Genomic DNA, 14,946 nt, shown 5'->3' with positions numbered 1-14,946 from the left:
TGCGTTGCGGCAATTGGCCTGGGGTTGTACCCCCCGGCAAGAGGAGGCACGTGGCGGGGAGAATTTCAGATGTGAGTGATGCGTCTCATGGAACTTGCATCTAGGTAAGTATATATGGACCTGTTTTTAGTTTAGGCTCTTTAAGGTTTACGGTCTTCTTTAATGTTTTTATCAATTGTTAAGAAAAATACAGATAGAGTTCAGCATGGGGATACATGTGTGTGTATACTAGGCAAAGCTTAAGCATTGCAACATAATCTTACTCATTTCTCCAAGAGTAAAGTAAGAGTAAGTCTTTAAAAGGTCATTTATTCACTAATAAACGTCCAGGAGTCATATGTATCTTTCAAACAGTCGTGCATGCTGTCAAGTTCTATTAAAAGGGTTTATAAAAATGAATTCATTGTATTTGCTACAATGTCCTGTGTTGATGTTATGTAATCTGTATTTTTGTTCCAGAGTTCACAGCCTGTGTTGATGACAAAATTAGCTGGCACATACTAGGTTTAAGTTCCAAACCTGAATTTTTCTCCATTCATTTCTTTGAACACTCCCTGGAGCAAAAACTTCATAAAGTCTCTATAATTAGTCTAGCCAGCATGGCGTCCACAACTGCAAACATGACCGTGACACAGAAGGGAACCACAAGGATATCTTCTCTTGTTGAAAAACATCTTGACGGTAAGGTTCGTTTCAATGTAGCTACATATCCAAACACACATGCCAAATCCCAAATTATTGAGAAGAATAAATATAAGAATAGGCAGATGGAACTTATCTATTACATGAAGTATTTGTCCTTTGGAGAACAGTAGATGCACCTAGATATAGGTTTATTATTTAATATGTTAATTTTTTTTTTGTACTTGCTGTTATGAGCCACATGATTCATTCAATCTATTTTGGATGAAATATGCAAAACAAATTCCAAAAATTTGTCCAGTCGCGATCCAGCGGTGCGTTCTCCGACGGTAATTCGGGTCTGCCGGGATTCACTAAGGTCCGTGTGCCCGATATCCACCAGGTGTCGCTGTTGCGCCGAGGTTTGCCGGAGCTCACCTTCTTCGTCCCGGTGCATGTGAGTGCTGATCCAGCGACACAAATTCTTTTTTAAATTCTGAAGTTTGTCCGACGGCCACGCCTCCCCCCCCCCCTGATTTCTGTTGCATGAAAGCCGGCGCCGTTGCGCCAAAATCCGATCGCGTGTGCCAAAATCCCTGGGCAATTCGGCGCAAATCGGAAATCGGCGAAAGTGTGCGGTTCGGACCCTTAGTAAATGAGCCCCATTGTGTCACCAAAAGAGTTTTACCATTACATTTTGTCACTGAAAGATTTATTTGATGCTTTTATTGATTTTCTGTTGTTATAAACTTGTTTTTGAAGAGTTAAATGTTACAAAGGACTGGCAAATAACATACAGACTAAAACCTATAAAGACGAAAGAAAGGTCACAGAAATATAAGTTAATTCACAAATTTCCAGAAAGAGGCTAAAATCAGAACAGATAAAACTGATACCCAGTTTTACATAACCCCCGTTGTTTATACATGGAGCGCGGTGTATTCCCTCTTTATCACAAAACTGATACCCAGGCAGGTCTCAAGATTTAAAGCAGAGGCCAAAACAGGTTAAAAGGCAGGTCACAGAAATTCAAGGAAGTCATAGAAGTCCAGAACTACTGAAAAGGGGTTGCTCCAGTTAATGGGGCTGTATCAACATGGATTGTTGTCCTTTAACAACAAGATAGGGGATATTTATTTCACCAGTGGATGTGTAACTGCTGTGACCCATATTGATCTCAAGAATTGGGATCCCGTTCTCGCTAACTGCATTCTGTCGGTCTTATTGACACTAAACGGGAGCGCTGGAGAGAGAAGAGCGCTGTGCTTGGTAATTTCCGCCACTGGTGTAGAATTGAATTGAGTGACATGACTCAGCCTGTCACCCGCATTCCAGGGGTCTGTTCTCATAATAAGTCAGACCCCCTCTAATCTTATTGTTATCCCCTATTCTGTGGACTGGTCAGGGATAAAAGAACATTGCATCTGGCACAGAGAGTAGCTATGTGGTATTATAGTGTATGAATATTTAAGCCTTTAAGCGAACTTGGCACCAGGAATGTCATTTTCAACTGGTGACAGGTTTCAGTACACTATGTTATTCTCATGTGAAAAATGCCTATGGTGAGTCCTGGGGAGGTGCGGCTGCAGCCTGTATGAGCTTATGTCTCCTCATGCAGTCTCCCTCTCCTTCACACCCCCCTCCTGCCTGCTCAATGCACATGACAGGAAGTGGGGAGAGTTGAGGGAGCTGCATGATTTTGAAGCAGAGGAGCCTGACACAGGCGCACACAGATTGAACACCCCTCCTTCCTCCGGGACTCACAACATGCTGCTGGCGGGGAGCCAGGAAATGTGAAATAAACTATTATAAACTACTGAAATTATTCAGAATTGTAACAAGGCATTTTTAAAACCAGCATAGCTTAGGCTATGTGAACTGGTTAACTGCTAAAAATTACTTTCCTGGTGACAGGTTCGTTTTATATAGGTGTGAGTCCCAATGCAGAGACCCTTGTCAGGATGCACGCTGTACACCAATTGACCGCTGGTTGTACCTTTTTTCAATATAGTAATAAAGTGAGTGACATCATTTATGTATTGGTTTCTATTCATTTCAGCCGGTATGCATGGTTATTTGACAGTAGATATATGTGCTAACAAAGAACAACGTACATTTAGAAAATCTATTTTCCAAACAAGATACATTAAAAAGTGGGACTACTATGTGGCTGCAGTTGAAGTTGATTGGGACTATGCAACTGGGACAGCGAAAAACTCAGAGAAGTGAGTATCTAACACTTTAAATGGCATTAAGTTAAGACGACATAGTACAGTTGAAATAAATGTAAAAAATAAAACTGATGGTAGATGTCCTTTAAAGGAGTTGTCTGACTCAAACTCAACATTCCTTTAATGCAGCTCATTTGCATTATAGCTGGTGTCTGATGAGGCGCTGTTTGTACGCAAAAAACTACTGAAGGCAATCACAGCTCCCAATGGTCACCTCTACACATTTCATGTCACTACGGAGGTCAATGAGATGGGGTGAAAAAAAATTATATCTATTTTAAGTAGGTCTAAAAAACAGCTGTCTATGGAGCTTCTGATGGTATCCTTCAGCCAGAGGAGCAGGGAAAACAGGATATATATTAGTATAACTTTAACATCCGTGGTTGATCCAGCTCTCAGAGGGTGATGATTATCCTTTTTTGTATAAAAAATAGGTTTTACAGAAAAAAAGATATGTTATATTGTTCCTTTCAATACCATGTGCTGTGTGACTAGGCACTCGTCCCCTGGGAGTGGCTGGAAAGTAGCAGTTTCCACCCCCACCCTTGGGAAACCGCTCCTCCATGTGTCCTTTTCAAATATATGAAAACACCCATCACTTGGCTTAGCGACGCCCCCTGCACCTCTACAGCCAATCCCAAGTGAGGGGAGTTATTCATATATTTGAAAAGGACACATGGAGGAGCAGTTTCTCAGGGGTGTGGGGGGGTGGGGGGTGGTACTGCTCCTTTCCAGCCACTCCCAGGGGATGAGTGCCTAGTCACACAGCAGATGCTAATGAAAGGTAGTATATAACATATATTTTTTTCTGTAAAACCTATTATTTATACAAAATCACTTTGGCAGTGTATGTACTATACTCTTTGGGGACTGGGGGAGTGCTAAAAATGGGTCTCCTGGTGACAGGTTCTCTTTAATGTTAATAAATGTCTAAACTCATTGGTTTCTCTTCTATTTTAGTAGAAATTTTGATTTGACAATATCTAAAACAGTAGAAAAAGACATTTGTATAAACTCTATATTAATTTATAATAGCAAACACGCACTGTATTGTGCTACTGTATGGTAATGAATCTTATTTTTTGTTCCTGCTATCAGAACATACTGTCACCATCCATTCAGGAAAGTAGTCTATAAGCAATACACTGATAGCACATTCACAACGCAAGTGGATAACACCATAGAACTTGGACTGATCGGACCGGTGATCCGTGCTCAGGTCAAGGAAACAGTCATGGTATGTATTACCACCTCTGTTAGAGTTTCTATCAAGAATACTTCTAGATTTTTAACATTGGGTTATTTTATTCAGTTAATAGGGTTTAGTTATTGGATACATTTAAACAGGGTTTTCTGGTTTTCTAGGATTCTAGAAGTCTACCAGCAGGGAAAGGTATGAAATAAAGAAAAACTTAAACAAAACAAAAAAAATGTGTCTGGCCCACATTTATTAAAGTATTTGCACTGAATTTCTGTCTGACTTTGAACTAGAAAGAAAGTGCAAACTGCTTGCTGTGTATTTATAAAGTGCTGGCACCAGTTTTGTGTTACAGCTTTACCATGTCCACTGTCTGTTAGTACTTAGTCGGACCGTCCACAATGTTGTCTTCCCCACAATTCTGCAGCATGAACAAAGGTCATTTCTTGGCTGTTTAACTATAAAAAAATCTCCTTCAAAGCCTAGTGAAAATGAGCAGAGAAGAGTCAGTCTCAGAGGCTGGAGGGAGAGTTTCACTTAAGAGGCCTATATCTGGAAGCAGTATTCTGTAATTAAAATCATAGCAGGCTTGTGTGTTTCTCCTCTGTCAGGATCTGCTTTTCTTTTAGCTTCTTATGCCCTTGTTTTTACAAAAAAATAAAGGCCTTAATCTTTATACCTGAGGGGCTCCAAGTTCCATTACCATCTATAAAGCCCAGAGCCCCTAAGGCTCATTTGCATAAGAAAAAAACAGGGGCATAAGAAGTTAAAAGAAGAGGGGATCCTACCAGAGGAGGCACACACATGTGCATCAGTGTGCTTGGTTTATATTCCTTGATCCCGATCTTAGATCACTTTAACTGCTCAAACCTCTATAACTCAGATTCACAAGTCTAATTGAAAGAATTGTCAAAATTCTCTTCTATCTGAATTAGAACCAAAGATATAGGCATGTAAAGTTAATGCACCCCCTCCATCCAGGTTTCTCTTCTGTTTTGGAAGAGATTCTTTTATAGGTAAATGGCGAGATTTCAAATAACAGAGGGAATGTTAGAAAGGATATATCATATATCAGCACCTAAGAAGGCTCCTAGTGTAGTGGTATAAAAGTAGGGGACAGGTTCCATATAACACCTTTTGCTGACAACAGATGAAGGAACTTATGGAGGTTCTACAGTTTCAAATCTCTCAGTCACAAAGCATGCTGAAGAATAATGCTGCTAATAGTATGTTGGGGAAGGCGACCTGAGGAGTATTAAATATGATCCCACACAGGTCATGCTTAATTTTGTGTTAGTTATGAAGTTGGGAGGAAGCAAAAGGTATGGATATATAGATAAGGGAGAGTATGTAGGAAATGGGTGCACCTTGTGGTCTAGGAGGAAATGTTTGGAGTGATGTTGTATTTATATACATAAATGTTCATGTGTATTTCCAGGTTGTTTTTAAGAATATGGCCAGTCAGCCCCACAACATTTATCCACATGGCGTGTCCTTACAAAAATTCTTTCAAGGATATGTTACAGAGCCAAAGGGTAAGTTCATTGTTAAACATAGCTCCCAACTGTTCCGGATTTGACGCTGGGAGATTGGCCCAGATATTCCCTCCAGGTCCCGCTCTGGCTGTGGTTGCCCCGGCTCTGTGTCCCGCCTAGTATACTTTCAAAGCCAGAACTTGCGGTACTGAATTACTTCTACAGACATCGGCAGGGAATCCTTTTGAGAGATGTGTCGGGTTAGCGCAGACCAGGGACCACGTCATGAGGTTAATATCATCATGTGTCCATATATGGTGTCTACATCTCCCAGGGCTTCCCCAGAGCAAACATCGGACAGGGAATCCTTTTGAGAGATGTGTAGGGTTAGCGGCAGAGCAGGGACTACGTCATCAGGTTCATATCACCATCTGTGTTGTCTACACCTCCCAGGGCTTCCCCATACACAAGGCTCTATGTAATTCAATTAAATAAATTTTTGCCCAGCTGGGATTTTTACCCACAACCTCCACACTCCATCCACTAGACCATAGGCTTAGTGGTTGTCTATGGGAGGATTTTATGTAACTAAGAGTTTCACTGTTACACTGTGACACACACTCCATGCACTGGTAAATAGAGATACATCTTAACAGAGATTATTGTACTTATTGAGACAACTATTATTATTATTATAAATATAATAATAATAATAAGAAGAAGAAGAATAATGATTATCTACATAATAATAATAATAATTGTCTCAATAATTACAATAATAATCTCTAAGAAGATGTATCTCTATATACAAGTGCATGGAGCCTGTGCCACAGTGTAACAGTGACACTCTTAGTTACATAAAATCCTTCCATAGACAACCACTAAGCCTATAGCCTAGTGCAGTGGTGGCGAACCTATGGCAAGGGTGCCAGAGGTGGCACTCGGAGCCCTCTTTTTGGGCACCCAGGCCATCAATATAGCACTCTACATAGAACTCAAAGAATCATCCTGCAGTCCCAGGCGAATCAATAAATACTGCTCTGAGTGATATTTTAAAGCAACACATTCTAGATTGCTTAGGACTGCAGGAAGAGGTAGAACATGTACAAAGGGGAGGATTATCTTTAGAGCTCCTCTAGGCTTCTTCCTGTTCAGGGGGACCATAGCGAGATGCTACAAAATTAGTCCAAATTTGCCCTTCTTCTTTCAACTGTTTTGTTGTCCTCTAGAGGCCGATATGATTAAAAGTTGTGGTAGAACAGGTAGCAAAAATAACTACTTAAATTGCCGTGCTGGCACTTTGCAATAAATAAGTGTGGTTTGGTTGTAGTTTGGGCACCTGGTCTCTAAAAGGTTTGCCATCACTGGCCTAGTGGATAGAAGCTCTCTATCACTATTGCAAGTAGAGTATGGAGGTTGTGCTTTCAAATCCTGGGCTGGGCAAAAATGTATTTATTATTATGGAGACGATTATTGTTATCATTATAATCATTTTGTCCTTCTTTCTCTTCCAGAAATGTTGAGAGGTATGGTTAAATATTTTTAGAGTATAGAAAATAACTCACTTTTTCGGATAAAGTCAGGACAGTATCAATATAATAAAACACTATAAGAACAGATATATAAGTTACTAATATTTAATGTATTCATTTAACAGATATAGATGGCTAACGGTTTACAGGTTAATAGGGGTCCACTAATATGTATGTTTTTTAGGTGAGGAGATGCAAAACAGCACAGTGATGCCAGGGGAAACAGCCACCTATTTCTGGACTATACAGGACGCTGATGAACCTACACAAAGTGATCCCCAGTGCTTGACGAGAATATATCATAGTACTGTAAACATAGTGAAAGATTTGGCCTCTGGACTTCTTGGTACACTGCTAATTTGCAAAGCAATGGCACTTAATACCCGAGGATTGCAGGTAAACAATCCCTAAGAGCAGACACATAAGCATCAAGAAAAGTATGTAAAATCTAAAATATTATGTAACGTTTTCCATTACAATAATTTAGAAGCTAGGTTCCATTCGGCAGCGTAACAAGACTTCTATGGAGTTCGGCTCCATAGAAACAAACACGTAAATAACACTACAAATGAGTGTATGGAGGAAGCATACATGCTCCGTAGCCTGTCACCTACACATCCCTGACCAGAGATTGTATCAGTCATCACATATAAAGTGTACATGATGTCATTACTACTGGTCTGACAGCACTAGAAGCAGCAGAGACAGGAGAACACAGGAGACTTGAGACTTATTTATGGCAAGAAAAGTGAGGTAATGGAGAAACCAAAGGGATAACAACTCCATTACAGACCTTAGTTGACTGGTGTGTAGGCATTTGAAGACATTAGTGTATCGTAATGAACCTGTCCAGCAACAGCGCAACCATAAACAGACTTGGCGCTAGCTGTCACACAGGGTAAGTGGCGGCAAACTTACCCTGCGACGTCCCTGCGGGCTAAAGCCCTGCCTGCAGCAGATAAAACGCCATGATAAGGGCGAACCCAATATCAGGAACCTAACTAAGGGTCCCTGTGTGACCCTACAAGGTGGTTTGGATGATTTACTTCGTCTGGCAGCTGCTGGATGGTGGAGCAGACAGGTGTCAGGAAAACTGAGATAGACCAGTGTTAACACTGGTGCACAGAAACCCAACATAAGTCTGAGACAGGGAAAGCGGGGTCACACAGGGAGATACACGACACCAAGAGACACACAACAGATACAGACAGACAAGCGGAGTTGGACAAACCGGGTCAAAACCAAGATGGGGGCAAAGGTACAGTATCGTATAGCGAATAGAATGGTCGGTAAGCAGAGCAGAGGTCAAATAAACAGAATAGCAAACAACACAACAGCAAGAGCACTAGAGAACACTGGAGACTGAATGACCAGCAAGGTCTGATGGGAGTAGGCAGGTATATAAGGCAGTTCCTGGATACACCTCCAGCAGCACACTGGGGGGACTGTCCATTAGGCTAGTAACCCTTGCTGCACAGGGCTGAACTGCAAAGAGCAGAGTGTGGCTCAATCAATCCAAACACAGAACACTAAGCCGCAGTTCATACACAAGAAACACAAACAAATTAACACCACCTATGCTACCGACTGTGGATCAAGGGACGTTTTGGGACGAACATTACATTTATGTAGAAAGTATTCTTTTATTGAGATAATAACCAACGCGTTTCAAAGTCAAATCAACATTTTCATTTGTGTTGGTAATGTCCTTTGCGTTATCTAATTGGATATTGTCATCCACCAGTACTTGGCCTGAAGAAGTTTCCAATTCAGAGTTGAAATGCGTTTCCTATTACTTCAATAAAGAAGCACTTTCTACGTACACAGATATCTTCAATTGCCTATACACCAATCATTTTGAGCAGTGCACCATTATGACTTTCTTTTTTCCATTACCTCACTCTTCATTTAGTTGATTGTTCCCTATGAACAAATTAAATAGAGGATGCAGAAACATAGAACACAACCAAAGTACTAGCCTCAATAGCCCAAATAGGTGAGCATATTTCCATCAGCACACTTTAAGGCCTCTTTCACACTTGCGTTGCAGATCATGTCAGAGTTTGATCAGGGTGCGATCAGGGTTTGGTCAGAGAAACACTGACATTTTTCATCAGAGTTGAATCAGTTTTCAGTCATTTTGTTCAGTGTCTCAGTTTTTCACATGTGTTTTTTTGGCAATTTCAATGCAATTTCAATGCGTTTTTCACAAGCAGATAACATGCTTGAAAAGGACTCAGGACTGAGCTGTATCTTTTCTATGGCAATTGATCAGTGAAAAACTCATTGCACTTGCATTGGACTTACATGTGTCTCAGAGTGCAATGCGTTTTTGATGTCTCCATAGACTTGTATGGTGCGTTTTTCACACGCATGACTTGCAAAAGTAGAGCATGCTGAGATTTAAAGGCGCCTTAAAAATCTGTGTGTGTGTGATTGAAAAAAAGGCAAGTCTGAAAAAACCCATTGATTACAATGGGTCAGAGTGCAACGCAAGTTCTGTGCATCAAAAGCACGTGCAAAACATGCACATGAAAAACGAAGTGTGAAAGAGGCCGCTATTTCTAGTAAATGATCTACACTATTTGGTGCCACTATCTTTTTGTTGTCTTTCAATGGCAAGACATGTTACTATTCCTTGACATATCTGGAATTCACAGTAAGGTGTTTTTCTTTCTACTTAGGAAAAAGCTGATGAAGAGCAGGTAGTGATGTTCACAGTATTTGATGAAAACAAAAGTTGGTACTATGAGCATAACAAGCCAAAAGCCTGCAACAAGATGCTCAACAATGACCCAAAGAGCCTATACGATTCCTATGTCATCAACAGTAAGAAACATCTCCCTGTCTTCTCTTTATCACATAAAATTCTAAATGTATATGTATATTTATAATGAGGATTCCTCCACATTACTCCACTAGATTCATTCTGGAAACATTGGCAAAGTTTTCCATCTGCCTTTTGTTAAAAGCTGACATTTAACCAAAGGGGATATACTAGAGTACAGAAAAAAAGATAAAGATATCTAGATTATGCATGAAGAAAAACAATATTATAATATATGTTGGAACCAACAATCTGTCTAGATATTAATAAGGGGACAGCCTTCTTAGAAAGTAGCTCTTTTGAAGAGGTTTTTTTTCTTATATTTGTACCTTGAATTGACGTTGTGCAGATCGGTTAACTTTATTATATAATGCCATAAGAACATACATTATAACCAAAAGACAGTAGAAATCGTCAGGTATTACTTAGAATAATTATAAAATTAGATAAAGGTAGAAATTAGCTATTTTAATAGCAAGCGCAGTGTCAATTGAAATAGAAGTTTAGCAATAAATACAGAAGAATACCCCATGTGGATGAGGCTTTTTTGAAGTTGGACTGCTGACAACATGCTGTTACATGAAATCATATGACTATAATTGAAATAATCAGAACACCAGGTCCTTCCCAACAGGTCCAGCCAAATCAATTACCGGTAGCTATGTCTTGCTTAATTCACTGCTACTTTGATCAAATCTTTTGATTCATTCTGCCCTCATCTAAAACATTTCTATTTTATTGGTCTAATATTTCCTTATTGTTACAGGTATCAATGGAAATAGCTATGAAAATTCAATTCTGGGATTTTGTCATGGTCATGTTGTTCAATGGCATGTTTCAAGTGTAGGGGTGCAAGATGAAACCATTACATTACAGCTTAGTGGACACGCTTTTCGATACAAACTGGGAAGTGGAGACACATTGACTCTTTTTCCAATGAATGGTGAAAGTATTTCTATAGAAATGTATAATCAAGGTAAATTTACTTTACATTAACACAAAATGCACAGACAAAAGTGTCTTGTTCTATCTCAAAAATATAGCAGCATATATATTCCTCGTTCATCATAAATCTTCTCACAATGTAATTTATTTCGTCTAAGTTGCACTTGAATATAATGAAGCATTTAAAGAGGACCTGTCAGGTCATTAAAACACTTTAGCTGCTCATACAAAAGTTAGTAACTCTCTAACCCTCCCCCAGTAAGAACATTATTAGATCTCTAGCTTTATCGGAACATACTGATAAGCTAGGAAACAATGCACTACGTAGCAGTCCAAATGTCAGACAAAGCTTACAGTGGTCCGGCGTATTCATGAGGGGGAGGTCCGAGGCTTTCCCCTCTTCTCCTCTTCCTGGCACCTCTCAGACACCTTCCCTACCTGCCCAGCACTGACCTCTTTGTTGCTCTCTATGTCCATCAATATAGCGATTAACTGTGAGCACAATATCTAGGAAGGTATTTATCACAACTTTGACTGGTCTGCTGTCCGTGTTTTTGCACCAGAAAAGTTTCACACCCTAATTGTCCCTTTTTTTTCATGCCAATTACAGTAGCTTAACTTTTTTTCTGATAAAAACACACGCATAAAACCAATAAAAGCTGTGATAAATCCTCCCAGTGTTTTACTATGATAATGCAGCTTTACATTGCTCACCTCACCTTCTGCTTGTAGGAACTGACAGTAAACCTATCAATGAAAAGTAGGAGGCAGATCACTGATTTATTGCTCCACAGAGGCAGGGTAGGAAATGTAAACTCCATTACGAAAAAAAACGTGAAAGGGAATCAAGAGGGCACGTCAGTGAGACAGTTCTACACAAAGCATATGAAATTGTATAGGATTTTTTTTTCTTGCCAAAGTGACATTTTATCAAAGCTTCCAACATTTATTATTTGTATCTCTGCAGGCGTTTGGATATTTGGAAACTTTAACTCTAAAGTTACGACTCTGAGATTTAAGAATGCTAAATGTGTAAATGAAGAAGATTATTATGATGATAATATAATTAGTGTTGGCTCTCCAGAGGGTGGATTAAGTGATGAAGAAGACGAGGACATCGAAGGACCAAATATGAATAGTGAAGAATTAGATTACACTGACAACCTGGCGATATTGCTTAATCTCCGGTCGTTCAGAAACAATACTGGAACAGTAGAGGAAAAAGAAAATCTTACAGCTTTACTCATTGAAAGTGAGAATGAAAATGTAGAATTGTACAATATTTCTGCTCACTCAACAAAGGAGAATAACGATTATTCCAGCGGAGAGTATTCTATTGAGAAAGATGACAGTGAGTTCTCTTTAAAAGACAATACTTCTCCGAAGACTAATGGAAGTGAAAGTGTGTTGCAACATGTTATTCTTGATCAGCATGACACCATGAATCAAACAGAAGAAGAGTTTGACGTTTGGATTCCAAGCAATAGCACGGACCTGCACAGTATTTTACCTAATGATACTATTGAGGACAACACTACATTACACCATGAAGAGTCTAAAGTGGATAATGGAAAATTAATGCATAAACAAGGCAACAACTCATATATTTCAGAATCTAGAAATGTGACCAAAAGAGATGCAGAGAATAATGAGGAAAATTTCTCCAGCCAAAATAAAACAAATGAGTTACAGAATTCTACTATTGACACTCAGGAAACCAAATCTAGAGAGATTTATGAATCAGATGACATAGATGTTAAATTGGAGAAACCTCGAAATATCACAGAGTTAACAAGTTTAGACACTGAAACAAGTGAAGTATCACACTTTATGGAACCAAGTGATAAAATATCACAGGTAACAATAACTTACGAAAACAAGACAGATGATCCTGGTAATGGAGAGAACCAGGTGATAAATAGACAATCACCATCACCAACTAACAGTCTGCAGAATGTCACAACCCCTACCACTACACGTGGCGGTGTGCATGTCCAAAGACATGAGACCACAACAGTTTCATCTCCAAACAGCATAAATGATTTGTATAATGCAGAACTGGCAGAAATGTTTGGGTAAGTTAATTGTTTTATTCTGCAATACATCATTACAGAACAACATGCCTAGTAATATGTGCAGAGTGATAAGCTTGAAAGTCTTTTTTGACATGGAACCGAAAAAAGGAAAATAATACGTAGATTGAATATTAGGATAAATGGTACAATGTCTGATAAACTTTCTTAATTAATGACTCACAGGTTTTTTTTTTTTTAATTAATTGAAATTCCACAAGTGATATTCTAATTGCCTCATGTGCTTATATTTAAATTACTATTACTATCTAAGAAATCGAAAAAAATTGAGATAAAAAAGTCAGTGTCTTTTTGCAGCTTAATAATTCCTACCTCACAAAATTTGATATTCAGACCAAGGGGTACCTAAGGATAGTGGATTTTCATGGGGGGAATAATTAAAATGTCTTTAATTATATTGTGCCATCATATTCGGCAGCACTTTGCAAATTATGGGAGACACATAAAAACAGGATAAGACCTTACAGAGTAATAGCATGGTCACATAAAACAATAGAAATGAGGGTTCTGTTCACAACAGCTTACATCACAAGAGAAAAGGGAAAACATTGGGGAAGCTGCTGTTCAAAATTTCCAGAGGTTGCATGATTTAGTTGTAAGACACCAACAATTTTTAGTGGTCTGGTAAATTGACTCAAAATTACTTTCTATTCTTCAGCACTCATATATTTCAAGATATAATGGAAAATATATTTCTCAAGGAGAAAACTGATGAAACAGTCACTAAAAAGAATGAAAACTTTGCATCTAAAGAAGATGTGGAAAATAATTTTGAGGAGTTTCAAAATCAATCATTTCCAAGTACAACTAATGTGACAGTAGAAGATCCCCCCAAAAATAGGACAGTGTATTACAAAAGGATAACAAAGTTTCAGATGAACCAAAATACAAATCACACATCAGTTGTTCTGAATCTCAGAAGAAAAAAGAGAAAAGAAAAAAGGACTGCCATCAATAATGGCCAGAACAATATACCTGGCTATAAAATAAACAAGGAGGGACACATGCCTTCAAATAACTCTTTACCTGGTGATGAAGGGAACGGGACATTAACTCCAAGAGGATTTGACCCAAGAGGCCTTAATCCTAGGGGACGGAATCCCCATGAACAGAAATCTGAAATTGTAATTGGAGTACCTAAAGGAATGGAAGGTGACTATGCAGAGTATGACCATGATGCCAACTTCTTACTTGATGATGAGAAACCCAAACCTAAATATATTATGTATGAAGAACCATATATAATAGAGACAGAGGATGATGTAAACCGATATACTAACCCAGATAAGATAGTAGAACATTTCATGCGAACCTCAAAAGGAACAAAACGGACTTATTATATTGCAGCTGTGGAAGTGGATTGGGACTACACTGGAGGCTCAAGAAGGTACATGTCTCAGTTATGTTCCTTATCAGTAATAATTGTTTCCTGTACTGTATTATTGTGCCATATCACAACAAGCTCAGGGTGTCTATGTTCTTCTCTGTTTACCAAACCAGAACCAGATGTATCATAATCAAATGTTCAATATTTAGTGTCTCTGAGCAATTTTTCTCAATTCCAGCCTTAAAAGGACCTGTCACCTATAAAGAAAAGCACTAGGAGGGCCTATTCTAGCATATTTGCTGCCTAAGGCTAATATTAAAATGCTGCCCCCCGCCCCCCCCCACTCCTGTATCATTGCCCGCTCCCTGTTCAGTAAATGCTAAAAACTTTACTAACAATTAACATCCCCGCGGACAGGCTCACTGACACTGTGTGACTGACTACAGATTCTGAGAGTCAATAGTGGGATCTAGTACCTTATAGATGACAATCTCTTCCATCAAGAGGACTTTATTCCGGGTATACTGTATCCCATACACAGCCCCCCAGCTTAGTAATATAGTGTATCCCATATACAGCCCCCCAGCTTAGTAATATACTGTATCCCATATACAGCCCTCCCCAGCTTAGTAATATACTGTATCCCATATACATCCCTCTCAGCTTTTAACATAGTGTATCCCATATACAGCCCCCT

The 14,946-nt window shown here is 39.1% G+C and overlaps 1 protein-coding gene across 1 annotated transcript in view; it reads left to right on the top strand.

Annotated features, from left to right (window-relative positions):
* F5 (coagulation factor V) overlaps nucleotides 1-14,946 on the top strand; it is a 62,885-nt gene that overhangs the window by 26,107 nt on the left and 21,832 nt on the right. The window contains exons 6-14 of the mRNA XM_072137746.1: nucleotides 460-681; nucleotides 2,681-2,846; nucleotides 3,951-4,089; nucleotides 5,489-5,585; nucleotides 7,242-7,453; nucleotides 9,742-9,886; nucleotides 10,651-10,860; nucleotides 11,797-12,904; nucleotides 13,581-14,309. Of these exons, the coding sequence (XP_071993847.1) occupies nucleotides 460-681; nucleotides 2,681-2,846; nucleotides 3,951-4,089; nucleotides 5,489-5,585; nucleotides 7,242-7,453; nucleotides 9,742-9,886; nucleotides 10,651-10,860; nucleotides 11,797-12,904; nucleotides 13,581-14,309 (3,028 nt within the window). The remainder of the gene's footprint in view (nucleotides 1-459; nucleotides 682-2,680; nucleotides 2,847-3,950; nucleotides 4,090-5,488; nucleotides 5,586-7,241; nucleotides 7,454-9,741; nucleotides 9,887-10,650; nucleotides 10,861-11,796; nucleotides 12,905-13,580; nucleotides 14,310-14,946) is intronic.

Source organism: Engystomops pustulosus, chromosome 2, assembly GCF_040894005.1.
Source record: "Engystomops pustulosus chromosome 2, aEngPut4.maternal, whole genome shotgun sequence".
NCBI lineage: Eukaryota > Metazoa > Chordata > Amphibia > Anura > Leptodactylidae > Engystomops > Engystomops pustulosus.
Note: the sequence above shows the minus strand (reverse complement) of the source record. Positions and strands in the feature narration are given on the sequence as shown.